We start from the raw sequence: 26,600 nt of genomic DNA, 5'->3' as shown, positions 1-26,600 counted from the left end.
AACACTGCACAAAACATTGTAGTTTTCCATGTTATTTGACCAAGAAAAATATTGAATTTGATGTGGAGGTTTTGTGTCTTTATCCATAACTTTACACCTTTTGATGTAAATGTTTGAGGTTAGGGTTTTGTTCTTTCTGGATTCCATTAGAATGACAATTGCAGAAAAAGGGACAGGGCAACAACTAGTCTGCTAATACTAGTAAAAATATATAACATTTTTTATTTTCAATTATTTTTTTGGGGGGTTGAGCAGTACCCTCCGCAGCTATGACTAGTTCCAAATGCGCACAAAGGGGGAACTGAAAAACGCTAGTCTAATACTCAACATAAATTTAAAGAATAAACTTAGCAGTTAGGTATCTGGATATGCCTTAATACGGAGCGGACCATCAAAAACATGAAAGTAGCCTTCCACCCTGTGTCCCAGTCCAATATATTTAATATTCTAGTATTACTCAAATCTGTCCCACAGTCTCTCGAAGTAGGTCCAATAGATGCCGCATTCGGGGGCAGAGTGTTCCCATAAAACAGTTCATCCAAAGGAAGGTAATTCTACACTACAGGACAAATAATGAACAAGTCTAGACTGGGTCTGGGACCATACGCATATTAGTGGGCTACTGGTCTCATTGCGCACAAGACATTGATGGATTAACTTAATTAATTCACCTTTATTTGATCCAAGTAGAACAATCTAGGCAATATAAATGCACCACGTTTCATAAAAGGAGATTGATTTCCCTCCCATTCCCATCATTCTTAAGGTGTACAAATCTTAACCATAGCCTAGTCAAATGAATGCACCTGCTGATGACCGCAAACAATGCATTAAACTGAATCGATAGCCTGCCGAGATTATGTCAAATGAAGTAATGCAACGAAGACCAGAATAGGACATAAAAACTATTTCTTACATACAGTGTTCAGTGTTATCATAAGGCTTGTTTATCTTTGGCTCGCCACTGCTGGATGCTTGTTCCCCTGTTCGGAAGGCGTATTTCCTTTTCCAAAGAGACGTTGCTGAAGTCCGATGAGACTGGGAATTATCGGTCTGAAAATATCCATGAGAACCACTTTTAAAAAGTATGTTCGAAATGCCAAATGGGTTGATATTGAAAATAAATTCGTTTGTAGCTATATTCAGTTCAATTTGTCTCCCATGTCCTCTTCTCTCCCCAAAGCCGACCGAAATGAAAGATGTCGAAGTGCAAGGAATGAATTCTCCCGACTGCACAAACCGGGCATCCGACCAATCAATTAAGAGTAAATTTGAATATTCCCACGGCTCAACCAATCGTTTGAAACAGAAGGCGGTAACCACGGTGACGCCGCAAGCGTCTAGGTGAGCACGTTGTTATTTCGCGGAAAAACTTAAAGGGGTATTGCATGGCTTCTGTCAGGGTCTCACTCTACAACAAAGGAGATTAAAATATGTTTAATTTACTCATGGTTGTTCGATTATCACATGATCGAACACAAATGTAACCTACACCAATAGATACATGGTTTCTGAAATAAGCCGTTTTGAGTGTCATCAATTAGGCTACCACAAAAATTAAGCCTCTACTAAAAGGCTTTCCAACTGACCTTAAGGCTTCAGCATGCTTCAGTTCAGCTGGCGCCTAGATTTAGCTAGCCAAACCGAACGAGTGTGCTTGCATACTTCGTTAAAAGCTACATTAGTACTGTTTTTTCCATTTTGAGACCCTGTAGACAGTATACACTTCCTCAAAATAGTACATATTAATCTAAGATAACTCAAGAAATCTGTCATTAATTTTGAAGATTTTGCCAAAGAGATCTTAGTGGGGCAATTTTACATCTCAGGGACAGATCCAAATGTACTGGGGGGAGGGGCTGGTCCAACTCAAGGTGTCATAAAAAATTAAGTGCGCCCCCCTCCCCAAAGTAAAACATATTTTTTACATGACCCTCCCCTTGTACTGTAAAATAAATGGAACACCCTCCCCCTCATCAAATTAACTCAAAATAATGTTTACAACCACAAATAACAATAGCTGTGTTTATAAACGTGGATGGACTTTGCTATGTCAGCATGCTTTTGTGTCACAGTCGATGCCACGCAGGGCTACGGACAGAAAGTTAAGGGTTCGCCAAAGACCACAGACGAGCTCCCTCTCCCTGCCTGTTTCATTACACTACAATCAGAACCGGCTGCAGACAATTATCAGCCAGGGGGGAAATCAGATTTTCAACATTTTGATGCCATTTATAATTCTATAAAATATATGCAAAAGAAATCCCACCAACAGGTTTCTGTGCCAATAAACCACACAACCAATAAAAAAACATACAGACTTTGGGCACATCGACATCATGGTTTGTGTTTAACACCACAATAAATAGACTATGTCCATCTCGACAAAGAGTAAATACATCCTTCCTACCTTGTAGGCTTACCCAGTATTGAAGGCTTGGCTTGATAATCTCCGAAAGTTGTTAAACTTTTTTGGTGTTTTGTAACAGATGTCTCTTTCCATTCATTAATTGGCCTCTGCACAGATTGGAATGATTGATTTTATTTTTCCATGAAAATTAAAAAATATATATATATACAAAATGGTATCATCTGCGTAGAGGTGGATCAGAGAATCACCAGCAGCAAGAGCGACATCATTGATGTATACAGAGAAAACAGTCGGCCCAAGAATTGAACCCTGTGGCACCCCCATTGAGACTGCCAGAGGTCCGGACAACAGGCCCTCCGATTTGACACACTGAACTCTGTCTGAGAAGTAGTTGGTGAACCAGGCGAGGCAGTCATTTGAGAAGCCAAGGCTGTTGAGTCTGCCGATAAGAATGTGGTGATTGACAGAGTCGAACGCCTTGACCAGGTCGATAAATACGGCTACACAGTATTGTCTTATCGATGGCGGTTATGATGTCGTTTAGGACCTTGATCATGGCTGAGGTGCACCCATGACCAGCTCAGAATTCAGATTGCATAGCGGAGAAGGTACGGTGGGATTTGAAATGGTCAGTGATCTGTTTGTTAACTTGGCTTTCAAAGACCTTAGAAAGGCAGGGTAGGATAGATATAGGTCTGTAACATTTGGGGTCCAAGGTGTCTCCCCTTTTGAAGAGGGAGATGACCGCGGCAGCTTCCAATCTTTGGGGATCTCAGACAATACGAAAGAGAGGTTGAACAGGCCAGTAATAGGGGTTGCAACAATTGCTCTGGATAATTTTAGAAAGAGAGGGTCCAGATTGTCTAGCCCAGCTGATTTGTACTGGTCCGGGTTTTGCAGCTCTTTCAGAACATCATCTGGATTTGGATGAAGGAGAAATGGGGAGGCTTGGGCAAGTTGATGTGGGGGGTGCAGAGCTGTTGACCGGGGTATGGGTAGCCCGGTGGAAGGCATGGCCAGCCATAGAAAAATTTGTGTTGAAATTCTCGATTATCGTAGATTTATCGGTGGTGACAGTGTTTCCTAGCCTCAGTGCAGTGGGCAGCTGGGAGGAAGTGCTCTTATTGTCCATGGACTTTTCAGTGTCCCAGAACTTTTTGGAGTTTGTACTACAGGATGCAAATTTCTGTTTGAAAGAGCTAGCCTTTGCTTTCCAAACAGCCTGTGTATATTGGTTCATACCTTCCTTGAAAAGTTGCATATCGCGGGGGCTATTCGATGCTAATGCAGAATGCCACAGGATGTTTTTGTGCTGGTCAAGGGCAGTCAGGTCTGGAGTGAACCAAGGCCTATATCTGTTCCTGGTTCTACATTTTTTGAATGTGGCATGCTTATTTAAGATGGTGAGGAAAGCACTTTTAAAGAATAACCAGGCATCCTCTACTGACGGAATGAGGACAATATCCTTCCAGGATACCCGGGCCAGGTCGATTAGAAGGCCTGCTTGCTGAAGTGTTTTTAGGGAGCGTTTGACAGTGATGAGGGGTGGTCGTTTGACCACACACCCATTACAGACGCAGGCAATGAGGCAGTGATCGCTGAGATCCTGGTTGAAGACAGCGAAGGTGTATTTAGAGAGCAGGTTGGTCAGGATGATATCTATGAGGGAGCCCGTGTTTACGGATTTTAGGTTGTACCTGGTTGGTTCCATGATAATTTGGGTGAAATTGAGGGCATCTAGCTTAGATTGTAGGACGGCCCGGGGTGTTAAACATATCCCAGTTTAGGTCACCTAGCAGTACAAACTCTGAAGATAAATGGGGGGAAATTAATTCACATATGGTGTCCAGGGCACAGCTGGGGGCTGAGGGGGGTCTGTAACAAGCAGCAACAGTGAGAGACATATTTATGGAAAGGTGGATTTTTAAAAGTAGAAGTTCGAACTGTTTGGGCACAGACCTGGATAGCATGACATAACTCTGCAGGCTATCTCTGTAGTAGATTGCAACTCCACCCTCTTTGGCAGTTCTATCTTGGCGGAAAATGTTGTAGTTGGGGATGGACATTTCAGAAGTTTGGTGGCCTTCCTAAGCCAGGATTCAGACATGGCTAGGATATCAGGGTTGGCGGAGTATGCTAAAGCAGTGAGAATAAAATAATTTAGGGAGGACCTGGCTTCTGATGTTAACATGCATGAAACCAAGGTTTTTACGGTTACTGAAGTCAATAAATGAGAGCGCCTGGGGATTAGGAGTGGAACTGGGGGCTACAGGGCCTGGGTTAACCTCTACATCACCAGAGGAATAGAAGAGTAGGAGGATAAGGGTACGGCTAAAGGCTAGCAAAACTGGTCGTCTAGTGTGTTGGGGACAGAGAATAAAAGGAGCATATTTCTGGGCGCGGTAGAATAGATTCAAGGCATAATGTACAGACAAGGGTATGGACATTACAGAGACACAGACACGATACACAGATAGACACAGACACATTACAGAGATACAGACACTCTCAGGAATCAAGGTAAGACCCAGATACAGACTGTCGAAGTAACAATGTTTATTGTAGTAACAGGGGCAGGTAAAAACAGGTCAAGGCAGGCAGGGGTCAAAGATCCAGGGTAAGGCAAAGGTACAGGACTGCAGGCAGACTCAGGGTCAGGCAGAGTTCAGTAATCCAGAGGTGGAGAAAAGGTACAGGACAGCAAGCAGGCTCAGGGACAGGCACAGAGATGTCAGGCGGGCGGGTACAGGGTCAGGACAGGCAAAGTTCAAAACCCAGGAGGACGAGAAAGGAGAGGCTGGGAAAAGATCGGCGCTGACAGGAAAACCACTGGTAAGTTTGAACAAGCAAGACAAACTGGCAACAAACAGACAGGGAAAACGGGTATAAATAATAGGGGATAATTGGGAATATGACCTAAGAAAGGGAATTTTTAGTAGGATTAAATGTCAGGAATTGTGAAAAACTGAGTTTAAATGCATTTGGCTAAGGTGTGTGTAAACTTCCGACTTCAATTGTGTATATATATATATATATACTATGTAAATGAAGAGAAGCTTAGGCCTAACCCCAGAGAGATATACCCGTGGCATGCTACGACACCAATATGCATTTCTTTATGTCAGATGGCTACTGTGTCTGCTACACAGAAATAGATGTACAGAAGGAGGCTAATTCGTACATTTTCCATAAAAAATATAGTGTATAAGCATTATATTGTTAGATTATAGGAGTAATTCTGGTAGGGCTGAAACAGACTTCCTCACCTGAAGTTCAACTGTCAGAGTCAGTTGGAGCGCCGGAGTGCACTGCCTTCATATCATAGGCCTGCAGTAGCTAAAGCTTAATAATAGCCACACACCATACCAAACCTTCACCAACGTTTATAAATGTTATTGGGGTAATATAAAAAGTAAGTCAAGGCATTATTTATAGAGAGAAAACAGAAGCAGAAGAGCGAATGTAAACCAGGGAAAAAACACACTACAATCACTGATGTTGACCTATCACCAGCTAAGGGGCGTAGACTTCGGCTCCGATCTTCGACTTCCCTCTCGATAATGTTTTTGTGCCTGAACACCAGAAAAAAAACACTCACTGAAGTCCTAAACTAACAAAAAACGTCACAAAATGTTGTGTAATATATGCATGAACTCTACCGAACTGTTTAGGCTGGGAAGCACGCGGACGACTTAATTTAGTACACTTTGAAAGGGCTTTAAAATAAATCTGAGATCAAAATACAACATTTACTGTAGGTAGGCTGGCCTACATAGATAGTATTGTAATATGTGGAATGGGAGCTTTGACTAAACAGTAAACTTCAAGCTTACACACCTGAATGGGAATTGAAGTCAGACGTCTGTCAACCTTTCCATCGCAAATTATAATTTCATCAGCAATATGGCCTTACAGCAGACACAGCTTTCATTCAAAACACAGTCTCCATGGTAACTATTGATAGCTGCTTGTTAGGGCTTGTTGCTAGAAAATGATTACTTTCTGATGGTGCGAGGGACTCAACCCCCCCCCCCCCCCCCCCGCTAGATAGAGGTACATTGAATCCTTTTTGTCTGACAGAATTACAGCTCAATTTGAATTTCTCAATCTCGTCATACAGAACTCCACTTCATGCTATCAGAAAATATGTGAACACTTGCAGGCGTGCATGTGTGTGCATGTGTTTGAGCTTGACTGAATTGAGCATCAGCTCAAAATGCACCACAGGCCAATCATAAACAGATTGGATTGGATTGTTCACGAGGTCGTTGAGTTCAACCTGAAGTGCCTCATTCTTTTATACATGTATTTTATTACACTTCCAAAAGGTTTGAGTGCTGTATTCTTTGTCTGGTATGTTGTGTATGTTGTGATGGTTTCAAGGTTGTGTGATAACTAATTGACTGTGACTGTACTGGTGATTCCAAATGAAATACCACTGGCACAAGCCAAATTGCTCCAACAGTAATTGTAGTATGAACATTTTAGATTGTTCACATCGGGGCTTCATGGGGCTATATTTATTGCAAACAGTATTTCCAAGCATATATAGTATTTGCAAGCTTTATCTGGGTAGTTGTCTTTCATCTCTAATGTCTAATGGCAACACAGCAGGGGCTGTCTGCCTGAGGGATCTAGGGTGTACCTGTGTGTGTGTATTTGTGTGTGTGTATGTGTGTGTGTGTGTGTGCGTGTGTTTGAGTGTGTCTGTGTGTGCGTGCGTGTGTGTGTGTGTTTGTGTGCGTGTGTGTCTGTCTGTGTATGTGTGCATGCGTGCATGTGTGTGTATGTGCGTGTTTGTGTGAGTAAGTGTGTGCATGTGTGTGTGCTTGTGTGTGCGTGTCCAGGCCAATGCTCCTGCAGCTCATACTGTGCTCTGCTCTCAGAAGGGACTCTACTCCCACTGGCTGGCTTTTAGGGTAAAACAGCTGCACCCATCTCTGCCCTTAAGCTTCCTACCCCCTACCCCGCCATCCTGCATCTGTGACCTCATTTCCTATTTACGCAGACATGCAGAAACACCTCATGACCACATCATCATTTCATTTGCAGTTGCTCAATTAGCCTTCAAACAGCCCTGTCATTTTATCCACATATTAAGCACATCACAGTTCACTCTGTAGCACAGATAGGCTTACTGCTCACCTCAGTGAATATTTATAACGCTGTGTGAGCCAATAAACACCTTAAAAAAGATATACTTAAAATCTGAACTTTAATTGTGCCCTAAAGTAAATTTGACAGCTGTGTTCTTTAAAAAAAGGAAATTGGACCCTCATTATGCACAATGTCATATAAATTACCATTTGAAACCTACATGTACAGCTGCTTTCATGAAGAGTATTGAAATATGTTTTGACAATACCCCTGAGTGCCATTCTTCAATTTTAAAAAGGGCTTCCAATGGCAAATGAGGTTACCATGCCAACCCGGGTTCTATATGATACACAATACATGGAGAAATGTTATCCTCGTAACTGTTGTTGCTGCCAGCCTTACACAATGCAAAACACACAAATTAATTTATAAATAAGCGGATTGATCAAAGGGAAACTACTTTGATCCCCTTGAGCTTGTGACAGCAGAATAATTTGGAAAAGGGTCCCTCCGCTTTTAGTCTATCAGGACTCCTTACGCAAAATGAAAAAATGCTTTTAGGCTTACTTCATTTGTGTTAAACCACCGTTTACAGTTGTTACTGACAATACTGCAGGTGCTGGTTGTCAATCATAGACAGGGTTTGTCATCATACACCCTGATTGTAATACATTCTCCAGGTCAGTCTTTTTTTCTATAGATATACAGTAAGAATACCCTTGTATAATATAATTAGTGTAGCAATAGAACATTTACTCTTTGGATGAATTTTAAAATCCTTCCTTTGAATCAATCTATGTGGAAAAAAACACAGTGGGTCTTTTTCCTCTTCAGTTTTCTTTTTTCAATCCTCTTCTCAATTTGATGTTTTGTTGCAAAAACATGACTTTCCAAAGCAGATTGACGTTCATTTAGCAACTAAGCACAACCAGCAAGGGAGAGCATTAAGTGAATTTCAACAGTAAAACTCAAAGAGCAGTCACTCATCTGAACGTGTGTTTAAATTTACATTAGATTCTCAAACAGAGAAGCAAGCATGTTAATTACCCCCCTTTCACTCAAACAATATTCTGCTACGGTATGTCAACATGTTTACAATACTGTGTCTATTTCCATGTTATTTTGGCAAACTCCAGTTATTCTTCCTAATGTAAGTCATATGAATCTCTATAGTCTACAACAAAAAAGGAAGGGACACATTTTCTGATAGCATGAAGTGGAACTGTACAAAGAGATTGAGAAATTAAAATTGGGATATATTTCTGTCAGACAAAAAGGGTTCAATGTACCTCTAGCTAGATTTAACACACACACACACACACACACACACACACACACACACACACACACACTCGGTTTTAAATGTGTTTTAAATGTGGTGAAAAAGTGGTGAAAAATCAACATCTTGTATATATTGCTGTTTTATCCCCGAGAAGAGAAACAACAAGAAGAGAGACTGAGATCATTTTTATCCAGAAAGCCGCTTAGCAAAAACAATAACATGTCCAAGGGGACATACTGAGGGATGCAAATGTGGATGAATTTTGTCGGGGAAATACAGTATAACAAAGAGAAACAACATGCGAAAGCTGCCTGTGCAATCTGTGAAAGTATTTTAGGGAATGCAGGAAAAATGTAATTATAGATTGAAAACCATCCACGTGATTACTTTTACCCTGAAAAGCTGAGACAGATGTCTTTGTGCTTATATTAATCAATCAGAACATGATGATAATCTAATCACTGCATTACCATGTCAGATTTCCACATTCAAAAATGGGTGTTATGAAAGTGTATATGAATATAAACCAAGCCAGGATCCTAATCTGGCATTTTTGTAAACTATAAATTATAATGGTCATGCTCAAATATATATATATATATATAAAAACATATTTATTTCATACAGCAGACAAGATCTGCTTGGTTTGAATAATCAACATGATGAAGTATGTTTGCAGACTTTTGTTTAGACTCAGGCCTATTCACCGACAGATGTTCTCAAAATATTAACCAAGCCCCCCTGTGCTCTCCCAACTCCCATATAGTTACATCCTATCTCAGCCATGCCATTTGGCTGCTGCCCTGGACTCTTCCACTTCCGCTAGCTGTCTGTCACCGCTGAGGATGTCAGGCAGGCCCTCCCTCTACCGAGTGTCCTCATCAGAGCAGAATGAACCTGGCGCTGACACTAATAAAGAATACCATCTGTGCCTGGCAGGCGGAAGGAAAGAGGCGAATGAACCAATGAACTTCTCTGTAGCATCTCCTCTCTCACCACATGCCACTGGCTCCCCTCAGCTCTGTCATGATGAAAGGGGAAGAGTGCAGGGGTAATTCAATTCCAGCAGGGGTCAGGGGCGACCCCGGTAGAACTATCTGTAAAAGGGTCAGGAGAGACATTATGACTGTGAGATTCAGAGACTAATGGGGGAAGAAGCATTATCGTCAAATTGTGCCTTCTCTCAGACCATCACATCCAGTTCAATAACCTATGGGGAGGAAGACAATAGCCCCTAGTCTCAGGTAGTGGAGAGGTGAAGCCGTATTATAGCCTACATTATCTCTGTGAGAGGACTTCTATACATTATATAAACATACACAAATACTAGGTCTACATGTGTGTCCATGGTGCTTCTTATTTATTTTCTGTCTTCTTGAGAATCCACTTCCAGCTTAAAATAAAAAAAAGAATTCTCTCACATGGATTTGGGATCATATGAGAATATGATTATTTCATCATGTATATTGCCACCTGCTGGCTAACATTGCCTCTCATAAAATCATACTGCACTCCACAATGACAGTTTTAGAACATTACACATCTTGAATAGCGTCTGATTGGAGTGCGGGCCAATGGGTGTGGAAAAAATGATCAGAGTTGTATTCATTACACTGATTCTGTTACAAAACATTTTGTCTGTTGCAAAACGTTTTGCAACAGAAACAGTTTACTCAAAATGGAAAATGTTTTGAAACGAAAACGAGAGTTTCTATTGGTCAAATGCAGGTAGGTCCTCCCCCCCCAAAAGGAGAAAGAACTGTGGATGTACAAATAATCGATGCATTAAGTGGAATGTTATGATTATCGGAGTAGGGAACCGATAAAAGGTATCATCTGGCGTCTCGATGGACATTAAGCCGTCATGGTTAAAGATGAACCGGAATAGTTGACATTCATACCCTCTGCACTCATCCACTAGAAAATAATACAGATTATTGCAAATCCTCTGTTGATGACTGGGTTCGTTCTTCTATGAAGTTGCTGTGAAATTGCTCTGCCATTATTAGTATTATTGTATGAGGTATTCTTGTTGGGGTTACCCCTGTGCTGTGATGTGGGTTTTATATGGTGTGTATTCTCTTCTCTCTCCACTGGCTATCTGGTAAACAGGCTACACTCTAGGCAGTCTCTTCTGCTGATGTGTGTGGATCTGGTAGTGGTACTCTCTCTATTCTACTCTTTTCCTTTCTGCATGGTTAATACCTGCCTGGCGCCCGAACAAAATCTTTCTTTACATAAACTCGCATCGCATATCTCATATATCCCAACCCATGTAAAGTTGGGATATATGAGATATGCGATGCGAGTTTATGTACAAAAGTCCCTTCAATGTCATAAATATAAAACGCTTGACCACGTGTAAAGTGTTTGCAAACGGAATATCATTGTTGAAGAGTCTGAGGATGCACGGTGTTGCAATTGTGATGGGAATTACGTTCCAGAGTTCCCTGAGTGAAGGTCAAATTAGGAAGGATCAGGGCTATCGAGAAGGTATCCTATGCAGAGGCAGTGAAAATTGTCGAAGCAGCGAGTAGAGATGATGAATGCAGTGGATGGCCAACAGTCTGTGGATGTCAGGTCAGTTGAGAAATCTAATTGTGAAGAAGGTTGATTTTGTTGCGTTTATTGCGCAGGTGATAATTGCACAGGTCAAACATACAAAACATCTAAGGAAATCTGGAAATCAGTGTAAAAGCGGCTGAAAGATTCTTGGATCTCCAGGATTTTCACGGCTGAAACATTGCAGGGAATACTATCTAACACACCGACAGCGTCATTGAATTTTGGTACACAAGAAGTATATACATTTCCAAAGAAACGCTGCGTTTGCCTTGCAGCATTGCATTCGGTGTGGTGCAAACGTTGGATTAATCGACCATATGCTTCAAACTGTATGCATAGATGGCTGGACAGAAATGGTATCAGAAGGTGTATTTTGAACTTTTGTTGCATACATTTCCAGATTATGCTGCATACTATTTTGCACAAAAACACCACACTGAACGCCTGCAAGTGCCTCTGCAACGCAATGGTGCAAGGCAAACGCAGCGTTTCATTGGAAATAAAGTCATTTTGGTGTACCAAAACGCAATGACACTATCGGTGTGTTTGAAGCGTCAGGCCCCCGAGCTTGTGTAGGGATCTGAGTACATTTGACGAAGTAAAGTACGTTTACTTTTTTTCGTTAAAGTATCTACGTTTTTACCCCACCCAGTAGGTTGCGGCAATACACCTTTTGGGATATAGTCCGCCAATAAAAAGAAGAAGAAGAAGAAGGTCCCTCCCCGTTTCGTTCGATCTGTTTGCTTGGTCAGTGCTATCACAGCTAGAACAATGAGACAGATATTTCACTGGACGTATAAATGTGAAGCTTCCGCATGGAGTTTCCAATCACTACCAAATATGGTAGTGAGAGGAAGCCCAGTGGCCGGCAGTGGGAGAAGATGGAACGAACATTCTGCAAATGTTCTTATTAATGACACATTTGATCTCAGTACAGTTTTCTGTTCCCAAAACTATAATCTGTTTCGAACAGAGTGGACAATGTTTTGTAAACTTTACCCTTTGCCAAAGGAAAAAAATTGCGTTGTTTAGAAGGAGTGCAAATGCGAATTTAGTTATTGCACACGCGCACTTCACAGAGTAGGCGTTCCCTAACGGAAATATGCAAATATTTGCTAGAACGCGCCAATAGGATCTCGCTATCTCGTGCTTGGCTCTGATCACCTCCTTGTTTGTTCTGCCCACTATGACTCACTTGTTCCCATTGGAAACGACTATCTTAGTTATACAAATCTTTGGTGCTATCGGTTCTTAAACGGTTTCCGTTGACTGACGTAATGAGTACACCACAGGAGGACGACAAGCACGAGTTTGTGAAGTAAGATATTATCTGAATGTATTCGAGAACGTTTACGAGTCCATTTAAGTTAAATACATGTCTGGCACGTAATTGAATCAGGTCTTAGCTGCTATTAGCTAGGGTGGCTAGGGAAAAGTTAGCTGTTGTAGTACATTCCTCAATGGGAATATATGGCCTAGCCCTAGCACTATAAGTTTCTCATAACCAATGATTATGGGGCAGATATTGTGAGAATTGGGCCATCCTAAGTACGTATCGTAGCCTAAATAATACATGTAACTATCGATTGTGTAAATGCAAATGCACTAGAGCTGCAGCACGTTGAATGTAATGACATCATACATTATTACAAATGTACAACTATTTGTATTATGAGTCATATTGGAAAAGGCGGGGCATCGTTTTGTTTGAATTGACCAATGAGCTCGCGCCCCGATAGGTAAATAACAGGCGTAGGTAAACAGAATAAGTGCTCCAGCTACATTGTTACAATATTCTCCACATGGAATCGTTCCACATCCCAAAATATATAAACGTAGGCTACAATGGCGTGTAGTAATACTTCCGTTTTAGGCCATCGGTTTGCCAATTATGCATGTGATTTTGAAGAGAACGTGGCCAGAGTGGATCAATAACATTTTATCTTTAGCCTATGACACAACGTACCATTTTATTTGTTGGTGATCTACTGTTTTAAGGCCAGGAACGACGAGTTAAAGTGTCATTTCTGATGCGAATGAGTAGTAGTATATTCTTCAGAGTATATTTGTAACATGACTCTTCTCTGGGTATGCCACATTTATTTATCCTAGGTAGTGACAGCAACATGGAGGAAGTCATGAGCAGGCTGCAGACCCTGAACCCAGATCAGCTACGACAGGAGATTATCGGGGCAGGGCTGAAGTGTGGCCCCCTTACCACCACTACTAGAGCCGTCTTTGAGAGGATGCTGGCCAGAACCCTCCTGGGAGGAGATGGAGGGGTGACTGGTGAAGGTAGCACCTCCAATGCAGAGTCTAATAGACCCTTAACAGATACAGTAGAAGCAGACCACACCCTGGAACTCAAATCACCAGCAGAGGAGTGCAAAGAGACAGAGGAATTGGATGAACCAGAATTTCCCCTTGTTTACTATGGTGTATGTCCTCATTGGGAGGAGTCAGTGGTCACTGATGGTAAGACCTCTTTTTATCCTATGAATAGTGCAAGATAGAGATTGTCTCCGAGTTCAATGTGTGGTGAATGACTATGTTTCCCCCACCAGACAAAGTACATGTATATGTGGACAGGAAGAAAGCTCTGAGAGCCATGATGACAATGAAAGAGTCCAGGTTTAAGTCCTTCTCAACACGAGAGGAAGCTGAGAAATTCTCAAAAGGCATCAATGAACATTGCCCAGCTGTAGCCAGCACAACTGCACCAGACGGGCCCCAGGGAGCGCTGCAACCTGTAGTCCACACAGGTGTGTCTGCTAGCATAGCATAGCTTTATCTAATATAGAGCTACTCAATAGATAGAAAGCTAGATGGATCATTCACCTCTTTTGTGTCATGTAAAATTAGCAAGAAAAAGGTTGACCGGCATGCATACAATGACACCCTTGTCCTCCCAGGAAGCCCTACCGCATCAGGGACTTTACCTGTGAACCTGGAGAGGGCTAATGAATTCCGCAGCCCCCGCACCCAGGACCTGACTGCCAAGCTGAGAAATGCAGTGGAGAAGGGGGACAAGGAAGCCTTCAGCAAGCTGGTCTGGGACAACCCACGCTACCTCATCGGATCTGGAGACAACCCCACCATCGTGCATGTATGCATTTGAGATAATTATTGTTTCTGTAATTTCCATGGGAGCAGAATAGTGCTTCACATTCTCTGGTGTGGAATAACTCTGTATTCCTGTTTTTTTTATAGGAAGGATGCCATTATAACGTCCTGCATGTGGCGGCCAAAGAGAACCAGTCAGGGATGGTCCAGCTCCTCCTGGACACTCTGGAGAGCCCAGACTTCATGAGACTCATGTATCCCGATGACCAGGAGGCCATGTTACACCAACGCATCCGCTACCTCGTTGACCTGTACCTCAACACACCTGACAAAGCAGTGAGAACTTGCAGTCTATGAACCGTAACTGTGTAATACAATGGGGGTTGGTAGTCAGCACAATGCACACAGACATTATAGTCTGTTAGTGTTAAAGTGTGTACGTAAGCTATTCATGAGATGTACTGAATGTGTGTGTGATGTCCCTTTAGAGCAATGAAACTCCTCTTCACTTTGCCTGTAAGTTTGGCTGTCCAGATGTGGTCAACGTGCTGTGTTCTCATCCGGCCACTGATAAACACCGGCAGAACAAGTACAACCAGAAGCCCTCTACTGTAAGCCACATTACAGCTATGAAGAACCACTTAATTTGCACTAAAACCCTTCTCTTAGTAAAGCATTCCATTTCTGTTCAGTAAGGTGTATTGTCCCCTGAATGTCATGCCAGAAAAGAGATGATTTACAGGACTAAATACTTGACTTTATAAATGCCTTTACAGGTGATATGTGAGAGGAAAAACAAAACCTCTGACATAAAGAAGAAGATCAAGGAATATTTGGAGGGTACGTTTAGATGTTTGCCAATGATGACTATAAAACCTTTTTTATATGTGTAAAAGCCAACTTGTGAACACATTGCTAACTTTGACCCTTTTCTGACAGAACGGTGCTATGTTCCCTTGCTGAGGGATACAGACAACAGCTTCCAGCCTGTGATTGGTTTGCCATGGTCTCCAAGCCCACTGGAGGTGGATTTTCATTCGCTGGGATCAGGAGTGGCTGGGAGTCCCATAGACCCAGTCATGACTGTGAGAGCGTATGTGGGTCCCCTCAGTCCTTCAAAGGTAATCTCAATACCTTGGAGTATTGTACAATGAAATAATCAATCTATAGAGGCTCAGGCCTTTGTCTCTAAACCCATTTTCTGTTTTGGTCTTCCAGGCAGATGAGTTCCATAGACTATGGAGAACTCCACCCAGGGATCGAGCAGAGTATTTCCACCGTATTCTCAAATCTGACCCTGACAGGGGTGCAGAGCGTGTGGGGAGGTGAGTGAATGAACAGTGGACCTGTGACCCTTTTTTAAAGGTCAAATGCAGCTGTTTTTATCTCAATATTAAATTATTTCTGGGTAACAATGAAGTACCTTACTGTAATTGTGTTGAATTCAAATGGTTCCACCATCACAGAAAAACAGGTTGAAGTCTTTTCAAGCAGCTCTTACACTAAAAGGGCATTATCATAATTTTCATAATATTGTTCCAACCGTATAGTGTGGAAATACACTGAGTGCACAAAACATTAGGACCAGCTCATTCCATGATATAGACTGACCAGGTGAATCCAGGTGAAAGCTGTGATCCATAATTGATGTCACTTGTTATATCAACTTCAATCAGGGCAGGGGAGGACATGCGTTAAATGATTTTTAAGTCTTGAAATAATTGAGACATGGATTGTGTATGTAGGTGAATGGGCTAGACAAAAGATTTTGAAGTGCCTTTGAACAGGGAATGAGGTGCCAGGCGCACCAGTTTGAGTGGGTCAAGAACTGCAACGCTGCTGGGTTTATCATGCTCAACAGTTTCTTGTGTATGTCAGAAATGGTCCACTGCACAAAAGACATCCAGCCAACTTGACACAACTTTGGGAAGCATTGGAGTCAACATTGGCCAGCATCCCTGTGGAACGCTTTTGACATGAGTCCATGCCCTGATGAATTGAGGCTGTACTGATGGCAAAAGGGCGTACAACTCAATATTAGGAAGGTGTTCCTAATGTTTTGTGAACTCAGTGTATATGTAAAGCATAGGCAAATATAGTTTTTGACTGCAGTGAGCAAACAAGCACATTTTATCAAGTAACCATAAACTTGCTGACGATCGATGACGATCGATGAATGTCATGGCTACAGTTGGCATATTTTCTGATCGATCTGATCTCTCTCAACAGGGAGATTGCACATGGCATGGGGCATCCTTGGGCAGAGTACTGGGACTTCCTTCGGAGCTTCACTGACCTGTCTACAGAGGAGGGATGGAAGAGGCTGGAAGAGTATCTGGATAAGAAGGACCGAAGTGAGCTTCCCAGAGAAGAATATGGGAGGACAGAGGAGACCGGTGGTGGATTTAAAACATCAACACCCTCCAAAGGTAAGCACTTCCATAGAAAATCTACAACCTTAAACATATTATAACATATTATTTCATGCTTGAAATTATACAGGGAAATCCCAAAGTCATCTCAAATTCGTGTGTTTTCCGTCATTTCAGAGGAGCAGAAAAACCAGAGCCATGCCCTGTCTAACCACATCCTGAATGACAAGAACTCCGCACCAGTGGAGAACAGTTCCCAGTCACCTGTGTGTAACCTCCTGCCAGAGTTTGAGAAAGCCAGTCTAAAGGTAGCATCTGGCACTGTGGAGGACTCAGAGAAGGCATGTCTGGCTCCCTCTGTACCTTGGAGAGAAGGCCTGGACCTGGGGGACGGTAGCTTCTGGAGGACCTGGGAGAGGAGTCGGGGGAAGAGGCAGGTGGAGGAGCTCTCTAACCCTAGCTCTGAGGAGTATCTGACTGCAGACGAGGGCTCAGACTCAGAGGGCCCAGATGGTCCCAGAGATGGTGGAGACAGGAGGAGAGACTCAGGATCCTCTAGCGCATCTTACAAATCAACGGAAGGAGACACCGCTAAGGACACAATTCTGATGACTGACACCCCTACAAGACGAAGACAGGAACTGTTTATGGATGGGTAAGTCTTTGTTTATTTACTGGACATCAGTCAACCTGTCAAAATTATCTGTTGCAATTTAAACAGGCACAATAAATGTTTCTTTGTAGCCCAATGGAAATGCTAACCAATGTTCTTTGACTCTTTCTTGCAGGGAATTTCCCACCAAGTTGGACAGTGAGGTCCTGTCTGCAATGAATAACATGGAGATTGACCTTGAGAGATACCCTTGCATTACTAAGTGGAAGACCACCATTCTGGCCTATCCCTCTTCACAGAGGCTAAGGTGAGATAGATACCTATTCTGTTTCCTTATGCTGTGTCAGCAGACATACAGTTAAAGTCGGAAGTTTACATACACCTTAGCCAAATGCATTCAAACTGAGTTTTTCATAATTCCTGACATTTAATCACAGTAAAAGTTCCCTGTCTTAGGTCAGTTAGGATCACCACTTTATTTTAAGAATGTGAAATGTCAGAATAATAGTAGAGAATGATTTCTTTCAGTTTTTATTTATTTTATCACATTCCCAGTGGGTCAGAAGTTAACATGCACTCAATTAGTATTTGGTAGCATTGCCTTTAAATTGTTTAACTTGGGTCAAACGTTTCGGGTAGCCTTCCACAAGCTTCCCACAATAAGTTGGGTGAATTTTGTCCCATTCCTCCTGACAGAGCTGGTATAACTGAGTCAGGTTTGTCAGCCTCCTTGCTCGCACACACTTTTTCAGTTCTGCCCACACATTTTCTATAGGATTGAGGTCAGGGCTTTGTGATGGCCACTCCAAAACCTTGACTTTGTTGTCCTTAAGCCATTTTGCCACAACTTTGGAAGAATGCCTGGGGTCATTGTCCATTTGGAATACCCATTTGCGACCAAGCTTTAACATCCTGACTGATGTCTTGATGTTGCTTCAATATATCCACCCTCATGATGCCATCTATTTCGTGAAGTGCACCATTCCCTCCTGCAGCAAAGCACCCACACACCATGATGCTGCCACCCCCGTGCTTCACAGTTGGGATGGTGTTCTTTGGCTTGCAAGCCTCCCCTTCTTCCTCCAAACATAATGATGGTCATTATGGCCAAACAGTTTTTTGTTTCATCAGACCAGAGGATATTTCTTTGTCCCCATGTGCAGTTGCAAACCGTAGTCTGGCTTTTTTATGGTGGTTTTGGAGCAGTGGCTTCTTCCTTGCCGAGCGGCCTTTAAGGTTATGTCGATATAGGACTCGTTTTACTGTGGATATAGATACTTTGGTACCTGTTTCCTCCAGCATCTTCACAAGGTCCTTTGCTGTTGTTCTGGGATTGATTTGCACTTTTCGCACCACAGTACGTTCATCTCTAGGAAACAGAACGCGTCTCCTTCCTGAGTGGTATGACGGCTGCGTGGTTCCATGGTGTTTATACTTGCGTACCATTGTTTGTACAGATGAATGTGGTATCTTCAGGCGTTTGGAAATTGGTCCCAAGGATGAACCAGACTTGTGGTCTACAATTCTGAGGTCTTGGCTGATTTCTTTAGATTTTCTCATTATGTCAAGCAAAGAGGCGAGTTTGAAGGTAGGCCTTGAAATACACCCACGGGTACACCTCAAATGATGTCAAGTAGCCTATCAGAAGCTTCTAAAGCCATGACATAATTTTCTGGAATTTTCCAAGCTGTTTAAAGGCACAGTGTATGTAAACTTCTGACCCACTGGAATTGTGACACAGTGAAATAATCTGTCTGTAAACAATTGTTGGGAATATTACTTGTCATGCACAAAGTATACAGTATGTCCTAACCGACTTGCCAAAATTATAGTTTAACAAGAAATATGTGGAGTGGTTGAAAAACGAGTTAATGACTCCAACCTATGTGTATGTAAACTTCCGACATCAACTGTATCTTGTCTTCGATACTCTTGAGTGGTATACTACAAAGTAGGATTATGGAGTTAACTTGTCTTAATATTCTGATGTAATTTTTATTTTGTAGAAAGATGCGTTTGAAATGGGCATGGTCTAATTGATTTAAAAGAAAAAACATATTGAAGTTAAGCTTTTTTTTAAACGAACCATTAAATCAAATGTTAGCCAGAAACTAACTCATTGATCCTGCTTTGTTGTATAACTCTCAGATGGTTAATGCTGCTGTTTTGTATTTCTAGCTGGCCAAGCCCGAAAAGGAGAAGCTTGACTGGGACACCAAACTGTTCTCCCAGCAGGCTCAGCTTTCACAGCCCAGGCCCCAACACCCAGAGCTGTTACTCCCAGACCATCCTCTGCAGGACCCTATTCCACTCCCCAACCTGACACAGGGGGACCACAAGCAAACAGGATGTCATGTCCCACAATCTGAATGTGGTGTTGAAAACACAACAGGGAATGTTGGCCAACATCCTGTACCACCACATCAGGTTTATAGTCTGACTTTAGAACCCAGGCAGGAGACCACTACATTGCCATTTAACAGGTTACATGTCCTTATTTTACCTTTGTTCTGGTTTCCATTCATGTAACTCTTGGCTTTTCTATGCAAGCCACTATTACCTTATCTGGTAACTATTGAGCTGATATTTGCACTAATGCATGTCCTCAACACAAGCATTCTCTTCTGCCGGATAGCATAGCTACAGATTACACTTTGAATTTACCTAATGGTGTACACTGCTCCCAATACTAAAGTGATACAGTATGTAATGTATTTACAATTTGCAATGATTCGTTTTCTTATGAAAATGGTTTTATATTGTTAATGACTTAACTAGCTGATTCAAGGTAGTAAATTAAGAGTTTTAAATGATCTATTGTTTTAATGTATACCTATACACAAACGGATATGAGGTAGTCGGTACATTTCCTCATGTTTATTCATAAAATGTCATTAAAGCATTATCAAATCAATTTACTAAGAAATGGCACTGTCTGTAAAATACATTACAAATGATTTTTCCATACAAAACTGCAGTCAAAAGAATGATTCCCAACGTGGGCAAAACCATCTTAGAGGAGAAATGGTGGCAGCAGAAGGTCCGGTTACATGGGGCCAGCAGTGTTGGAAGGAGTGTCAGGTACGGGTGAGTTTTTCAGGAGGCATAAAGCCCGAGTCGCCCATCATCCTCAGTCCCACCCTGCCACTGGGTCTGATGGTGATCCAGGTGATGCTGCCGTTATTCAGGCCCAGCCGCAGCCAACCTTCTGGGGGAAACTGCAGAGCCCTGGATCAACCAAGAGAAACAGTTCCGACCTCACAATCAATGCCTAAAGAAATGTGTCCCGATTAAAGCATTACTACAGGAAACCAGGACCATGGGACTATATTATCAGTGTTGAACATTGACAAGTAGATCATGTTTTTCCACACCTTTCCAGTAATCTGTGAACCTCTTGAATGTTCACCTCACCGAGGACAAATCACTCACTATGAATTAGCTGAGCTATGCAACTCCATTAGCATGTTGTTGATGACTTGACTGACCTGCACACAAAGTAGCGAATAACATTTGCGTGGCAGACAATGATCTCGTAGCTATCCTCTGTCTGCTTGCTGTCTGCACGGTGGATGTAGCGACGGAAGGCTGCCTCGATTCGAGCTCCATCTTCATGATACTGCAGAAACCAAAGCACCAGTACAGTGTGTGAGGGAAAGTTTGACAGCCAATTTTGTACAGCACTTTAACAGATTGCTTTGAAGCTCAAGTGCTAAATGGTTTGTATCGGTTAAGCTTTTAAGTGAATATCGCACAAGAAAAATAAGTGCAAGTGGGTAATTGTATCCATCTCCAGGACTAAGGATAGCAGATCACTCACCACACAGTCAGGTTTCCAGGAGATTGGTGGCACAGGCTCAATGGGAGCACCCTCTCTTAGCAGGTCACAGCTCACTTTGTCCACCTCTAATGCAGAGAGATAGAGAGCAAAACAAGTTGTTTAGTACTGTTCAGTTTGGAGGCTTAGAATTACAGTACCAGTCAACAGTTTGGACACACCTACTCATTCAAGGGTTTCTTTATTTGTACTATTTTCTACAATGTAGAATAACAGTGAAGACATCAAAACTAGGAAATAACACATACGGAATCATGTAGTAAAATATTTTAGACTTTAGATTCTTCAAAGTAGCCACCATTTGTGCAAAGCTGTCATCAAGGCACTCTTGGCATTCCCTCAACCAGCTTCATGAGGTAGTCACCTGGCATGAATTTCAATTAACAGGTGTGCCTTGTTAAAGTTAATTTGTGGAATTTCTTTCCTTCTTAAAATGTGTTTGAGCCAATCAGTTGTGTTGTGACAAGGTAGGGGGGTATATAGAAGATAGCTCTATTTGGTAAAAGACCAAGTCCATATTATGGCAAGAACAGGTCAAATAAGCAAAGAGAAACGCCAGTACATCATTACTTTAAGGTCAGTCAATACGGAACATTTCAATAACCTTTAAAGTTTCTTCAAGTGCAGTTGCAAAAACCATCAATTGCGGATGAAGAAACAGGCTCTCATGTGGACCTCAACAGGAAAGGAAGACCCAGAGTTACATCTGCTGCAGAGGATAAGTATATTAGAGTTACCAGCCTCAGAAATTGCAGCCCAAATAAATGCTTCAGAGTTCAAGTAACAGACACAAATCAACGGTTCAGAGGAGACTGAATCAGGCCTTCATGGTTGAATTGCTGCAAAGAAATCACTACTAAAAGGACACCAATAATAAGAAGAGACTTGCTTGTGTTTCTTGGCCCAAACAATGGATATTACTGATGAAAACTGATGGAAATCTGTCCTTTGGTCTGATGAGTCCAAATTTGAGGTTTTTGTTTCCAACCGCCATATCTTTATGAGAAGCAGAGTAGGTGAATGGATGATCTCCGCATGTGTGGTTCCCACCGTGAAGCATGGAGGAGGTGGTGTGATGGTGTGGGGGGCTTTGCTGGTGACACGGTCTGTGATTTATTTAGAATTCAAGGCACACTTAACCAGCATGACTTCCAGAGAATTCTGCAGCGATACGCCATCCCATTTGGTTTGGGCTTAGTGGGACTCATTTGTTTTTTTACCAGGCCAAACACATAGAAATACAAACATAGAACAAAAACATAGAATACCCACCCACAACACACCTCCAGGCAGAGCCCCAAGATGACGTCGAAGGACATGGCTGACGTTTTACATTCTCCCAATGTCACTGTAGATTGCTTTGTATGTTTCTATTTTTACTTTGGTCAGGGTGTGATGTGGGTGGGTGTTTTTGTTCTATGTTTGTATTTCTATGTGCTTGGCCTGTGCAACCAGAGAAAAAAAATCCTAGACCACCTTTACTCCACACACAGAGATGCATACAAAGCTCTCCCCCGCCCTCCATTTGGCAAATCTGACCTTAATTCTATCCTCCTGATTCCTGCTAACAAGCAAAAACTAAAGCAGGAAGTACCAGTGACTCGCTCAATACGGAAGTGGTCAGATGACGCGGATGCTACACTACAGGACTGTTTTGCTAGCACAGACTGGAATATGTTCCGGGATTCATCCAATGGCATTGAGGAGGACTCGGTCAGTCATCGGCTTCATCATACGTACATAACCCAACCAGAAGCCATGGATTACAGGCAACATCCGGATCGAGCTAGGACTGCCGCTTTCAAGGAGCGGGAGACTAATCCAGACGTTTATAAGAAATCCCGCTATGCCCTCAGACAAACCATTGAACAAGCCAAGCGTCAATACAGGATTAAGATTGAATCCTACTACACCGGCTCTGACGCTCGTCTGATGTGGCATGGCTTAAAAACTATTACGGATTACAAAGGGAAACACAGACGCGAGCTGCCCAGTGACGTGAGCCTACCAGACGAGCTAAATGCCTTTTATGCTGGCTTCGAGGCAAGCAACACTGAAGCATGCACAAGAGCACCAGCTGTTCTGGATGACTGTGTGATAAAGCTCTCGGTAGCCGATGTGAATAAATCCTTTAAAGATAGGTCAACATTCACAAAGCCGCTGAGCCAGACGGATTACCAGGACGTGTACGCAAAGCATGCGCGGACCAACTGTTAAGTGTCTCCACTGACATTTTCAACCTCTCCCTAACCGAGTCTGTAATATCTACATGTTTTAAGCAGACGACCATAGTCCCTGTGCCAAAGAAAGCGAAGGTAACCTGCCTAAATGATTACCACCCCGTGGCACTCACGTCGGTAGCCATGAAGTGGTTTGAAAGGCTGGTCATGGCTCACAACAGCATCCTCCCGGACACCCTAGACCCACTCCAATTTGCATACCGCCCCAACAGATCCACAGATGACGCAATCTCCATCGCACTCCACATTGCCCTTTCCCACCTGGACAAAAGGAACACCTATGTGAGAATGCTGTTCATTGACAACAGCTCATTGACAACACCATACTGCCCACAAAGCTCATCACTAAGCTAAGGACTCCATCTGCAACTGGATCCTGGACTTCTTGACAGGCTGCCCCCAGGTGGTAAGAGTAGGCAACAACACGTCTGCCATGCTGATCCTTAACACTGGGGCCCCTCAGGGGTGTGTACTTAGCCCCCTCCTATATTCCCTGTTCACCCATGACTGTGTGGCAAACACGACTCCAACACCATCATTAAGTTTGCTGACAACACAACAGTAGTGGCCTGATCACCGACAACGATAAGACGGCCTATAGGGAGGTGGTCAGAGAACTGGCAGTGTGGTGCAAGGACAACAACCTCTCCCCCATTGTGAGCAAGACAAAGGAGCTGATCGTGGACTACAGGAAAAGGCTGGCTGAACAGGCACCCATTAACATCGATGGGGCTGTAGAGAAACGGGTCGAGAGCTTCAAGTTCCTTGGTGTCCACATCACCAACGAACTAGCATGGTCCAAACATACCAAGACAGTCGTGAAGAGGGCACGACAAAACCTTTTCCCCCTTAGGAGACTGAAAAGACTTGGCATGGATCCCCAGATCCTCAAAAGGTTCCTACAGCTGCACCATCGAGAGCAGTCTGACCGGTTTCATCACCACCTGGTATGGCAACTGCTCGGCATCTGACCGTAAGTAGCTACAGAGGGTAGTGTGAACGGCCCAGTACATCACTGGGGCCAAGCTTCCTGCCATCCAGGACCTATACAATAGACGGTGTCAGAGGAAAGCCAATAAAATTGAGAGAGACTCCAGTCAACCAAGTTACAGACTGTTTTCTCTGCTACCGCACAGCAAGTGGTACCGGAGCGCCAAGTCTAGGACCAGAAGGCTCCTCAACAGCTTCTACCCCCATGCCATAAGACTGCTGAACAATTAATAAAATCACCACTGGACAAGTTACATTGACCCCCATATCTTTTGTACACTGCTGCTACTCACTGTTAATTATCCATGCATAGTCACTTCACCCCCACCTACATGTACAAATTACTTCAACTAACCGGTACCCCCGCACACTGACTCGGTACTGGTGCCCACTGTATATAGCCTCGTTATTGTTATTCTTATTGTGTTACTTTTTATTATTACTTTTTATTTTAGTCTACTTGGTAAATATTTTCCTAACTCTTCTTGAACTGCACTGTTGGTTAAGAGCTTGTAAGTAAGCATTTCACGGTATAGTCTACACATGTTGTATTCGGCGCATGTGACAAATAAAGTTTGATTTGATTTGTAAGGGCTATTTGACCAAGAAGGAGAGTGATGAGTGCTGTGTCAGATACCTGGCCTCCACAATCGCCCGACCTCAACCCAACTGAGATGGCAGCCAACAAGTGCTCAGCATATGTGGAAACTCCTTCAAGACTGTTGGAAAAGCATTCCAGGTGACTACCTCATGAAGCTGGTTGAGAGAATGCCAAGCGTGTGCAAATCTGTCATCAAGGCAAAGGTTGGCTACTTTGAAGAATCTCAAATACAAAAAATATTTTGATTTGTTTAACACTTTTTTGGTTACTACACGATGTGTTATTTCATAGTTTTGATGTCTTCACTATTATTCTACAATGAAGGAAATAGTAAAAAATACAGAAAAGCCCTTGAATGAGTAGGCGTGTCCAAACTTTTGACTGGTACTGTACTTTTGATTCGAGCTTAGAATGAATGGTGTCCTGTTGTCTCTGACCTGGAAGATGCTTGCTGATGATGCTGGCAGTCTCTGTGGCACGGGTCATGGTGGAGTGGACCATGACATCATACTTCAACCCCAGGGCAGCCAATCGCTGACCAGTGTACTCAGCCTGCTCCCTGCCTTTAAATCAATCAAACAATCAATCAGTGCTTTATTGGATTCAATTTACTTCAGCCTCCTCACTGATACTTTTTAAAAATGGCTAAAACACTGTAATCAATACACTTCATATACATACCTAGAGGGGTTAGGACCCTCTCCTTGTCCACACTCCCATTCAGGTTGTACTGTGAGTGGCGGATCAGGAAGATGTGACGAGTTGCTTTGGGTTTGTTATTCTCCACCTCTGTGTTCAGTTCTTCACTGGTTATCTCTTTGTCCTTTTTTTTCTTCCCATTTATGAGTGCCAGGGGGTCACGCCTTACAAATGAATCACATGAAAAAGCAGAGATCGGGGAATTATTAAACATATCGTTTCACTTCATACACAAATTCCCATAATGACAATTGACAGCGAATCAATGATTCGATTGGTTCAATCTTACTCCCTTTACTGAGAGATGTGCTCATGAGAAATTCATTTAGGCTAATTATAGCTTACTTATCCCAGTTACTGTCCCAGCCATTCCCACTGGCAGTCACAGTGTGGTCATGGCCTGGTGACCACGTCTGAGGCACTGCTGCTTGGAGAACACCTAGACCAGTCCATTTTCTTGAACTTTCGTTATGTTTCGTTTTTTCAAAAGGATATCCTTTCGGTTCAGCCATTGCCACAAGTACTGCTGTTCCACCAGCAAGCCCACACACCAGCTTTGTTAACCTCCTGAAAGACATCATTGCCAGGAAAAGGATAACAAAACGATATCACCAAATCCAGACGCAACAACTACTGTAACAAACCTAAACGGATTTAGCTACCATCTGAGACATTAACATTTTAAATAAATAATCGATGTGCGTGGACAATGACAGCAGTGGCGTATGCACTGAAAAGACGATGCAACTACGGAAACGTAGGAAGGAAAAAATACGGAAATAATAAACGCTACCTATCCAAACACAGCTTTACAGACGTAGTACCCATATTTGCCACAGGATGTCAGTAGATGGCTAGCTATTTTCATT

The 26,600-nt window shown here is 42.7% G+C and overlaps 3 protein-coding genes across 4 annotated transcripts in view; 1 reads left to right on the top strand and 2 right to left on the bottom strand.

The window, feature by feature from the left end:
* The window catches only part of LOC109868457 (protein FAM222A), a 39,937-nt gene extending 38,724 nt beyond the window's left edge, over positions 1 to 1,213 (bottom strand). The window contains exon 1 of one of the 2 annotated variants that reach the window (XM_020458038.2): positions 917 to 1,213. In XM_020458038.2, coding sequence (XP_020313627.1) covers positions 917 to 918 — 2 coding nt within the window. In that variant the 5' untranslated portion in view covers positions 919 to 1,213. The remainder of the gene's footprint in view (positions 1 to 916) is intronic. The other variant, XM_020458039.2, reaches the window with a different exon arrangement.
* Positions 1,214 to 12,486: 11,273 nt separating this feature from the next.
* Positions 12,487 to 20,281, top strand: LOC109868028 (ankyrin repeat and LEM domain-containing protein 2). The gene is made up of 13 exons (XM_020457398.2): positions 12,487 to 12,633; positions 13,428 to 13,790; positions 13,880 to 14,077; positions 14,228 to 14,421; positions 14,526 to 14,714; positions 14,867 to 14,989; positions 15,155 to 15,218; positions 15,318 to 15,499; positions 15,597 to 15,703; positions 16,608 to 16,807; positions 16,928 to 17,405; positions 17,539 to 17,670; positions 19,542 to 20,281. Exons 2-13 carry the CDS (start codon positions 13,442 to 13,444, stop codon positions 19,684 to 19,686), a joined length of 2,361 nt encoding a protein of 786 aa, XP_020312987.1. The 5' UTR covers positions 12,487 to 12,633; positions 13,428 to 13,441; the 3' UTR covers positions 19,687 to 20,281.
* Positions 20,221 to 26,552, bottom strand: LOC109868029 (serine/threonine-protein phosphatase PGAM5, mitochondrial). Its single transcript, XM_020457399.2, has 6 exons — positions 26,077 to 26,552; positions 25,714 to 25,895; positions 25,470 to 25,595; positions 21,184 to 21,269; positions 20,852 to 20,982; positions 20,221 to 20,591 (listed from the first exon to the last, which is right to left on the bottom strand). Exons 1-6 carry the CDS (start codon positions 26,310 to 26,312, stop codon positions 20,441 to 20,443), a joined length of 912 nt encoding a protein of 303 aa, XP_020312988.1. The 5' UTR covers positions 26,313 to 26,552; the 3' UTR covers positions 20,221 to 20,440.
* Positions 26,553 to 26,600: the final 48 nt, after the last annotated feature.

This window comes from Oncorhynchus kisutch, linkage group LG23, assembly GCF_002021735.2.
Source record: "Oncorhynchus kisutch isolate 150728-3 linkage group LG23, Okis_V2, whole genome shotgun sequence".
Taxonomy (NCBI): domain Eukaryota; kingdom Metazoa; phylum Chordata; class Actinopteri; order Salmoniformes; family Salmonidae; genus Oncorhynchus; species Oncorhynchus kisutch.
This window is presented reverse-complemented; position numbering and strand designations above follow the sequence as displayed.

Coding starts and splice junctions, on each gene's coding strand:
- LOC109868028 (XM_020457398.2), top strand. CDS start 13,442: ATGGAGGAAGTCATGAGCAGGCTGCAGACCCTGAACCCAGATCAGCTA. Junction 14,422..14,525: donor ACAACCCCACCATCGTGCAT/GTATGCATTTGA, acceptor TTTTTTTTATAG/GAAGGATGCCATTATAACGT. Junction 17,406..17,538: donor CAGGAACTGTTTATGGATGG/GTAAGTCTTTGT, acceptor TCTTTCTTGCAG/GGAATTTCCCACCAAGTTGG.
- LOC109868029 (XM_020457399.2), bottom strand. CDS start 26,312: ATGATGTCTTTCAGGAGGTTAACAAAGCTGGTGTGTGGGCTTGCTGGT. Junction 25,596..25,713: donor GAGGGTCCTAACCCCTCTAG/GTATGTATATGA, acceptor ATTGATTTAAAG/GCAGGGAGCAGGCTGAGTAC. Junction 20,983..21,183: donor CCTGGAAACCTGACTGTGTG/GTGAGTGATCTG, acceptor TGGTTTCTGCAG/TATCATGAAGATGGAGCTCG.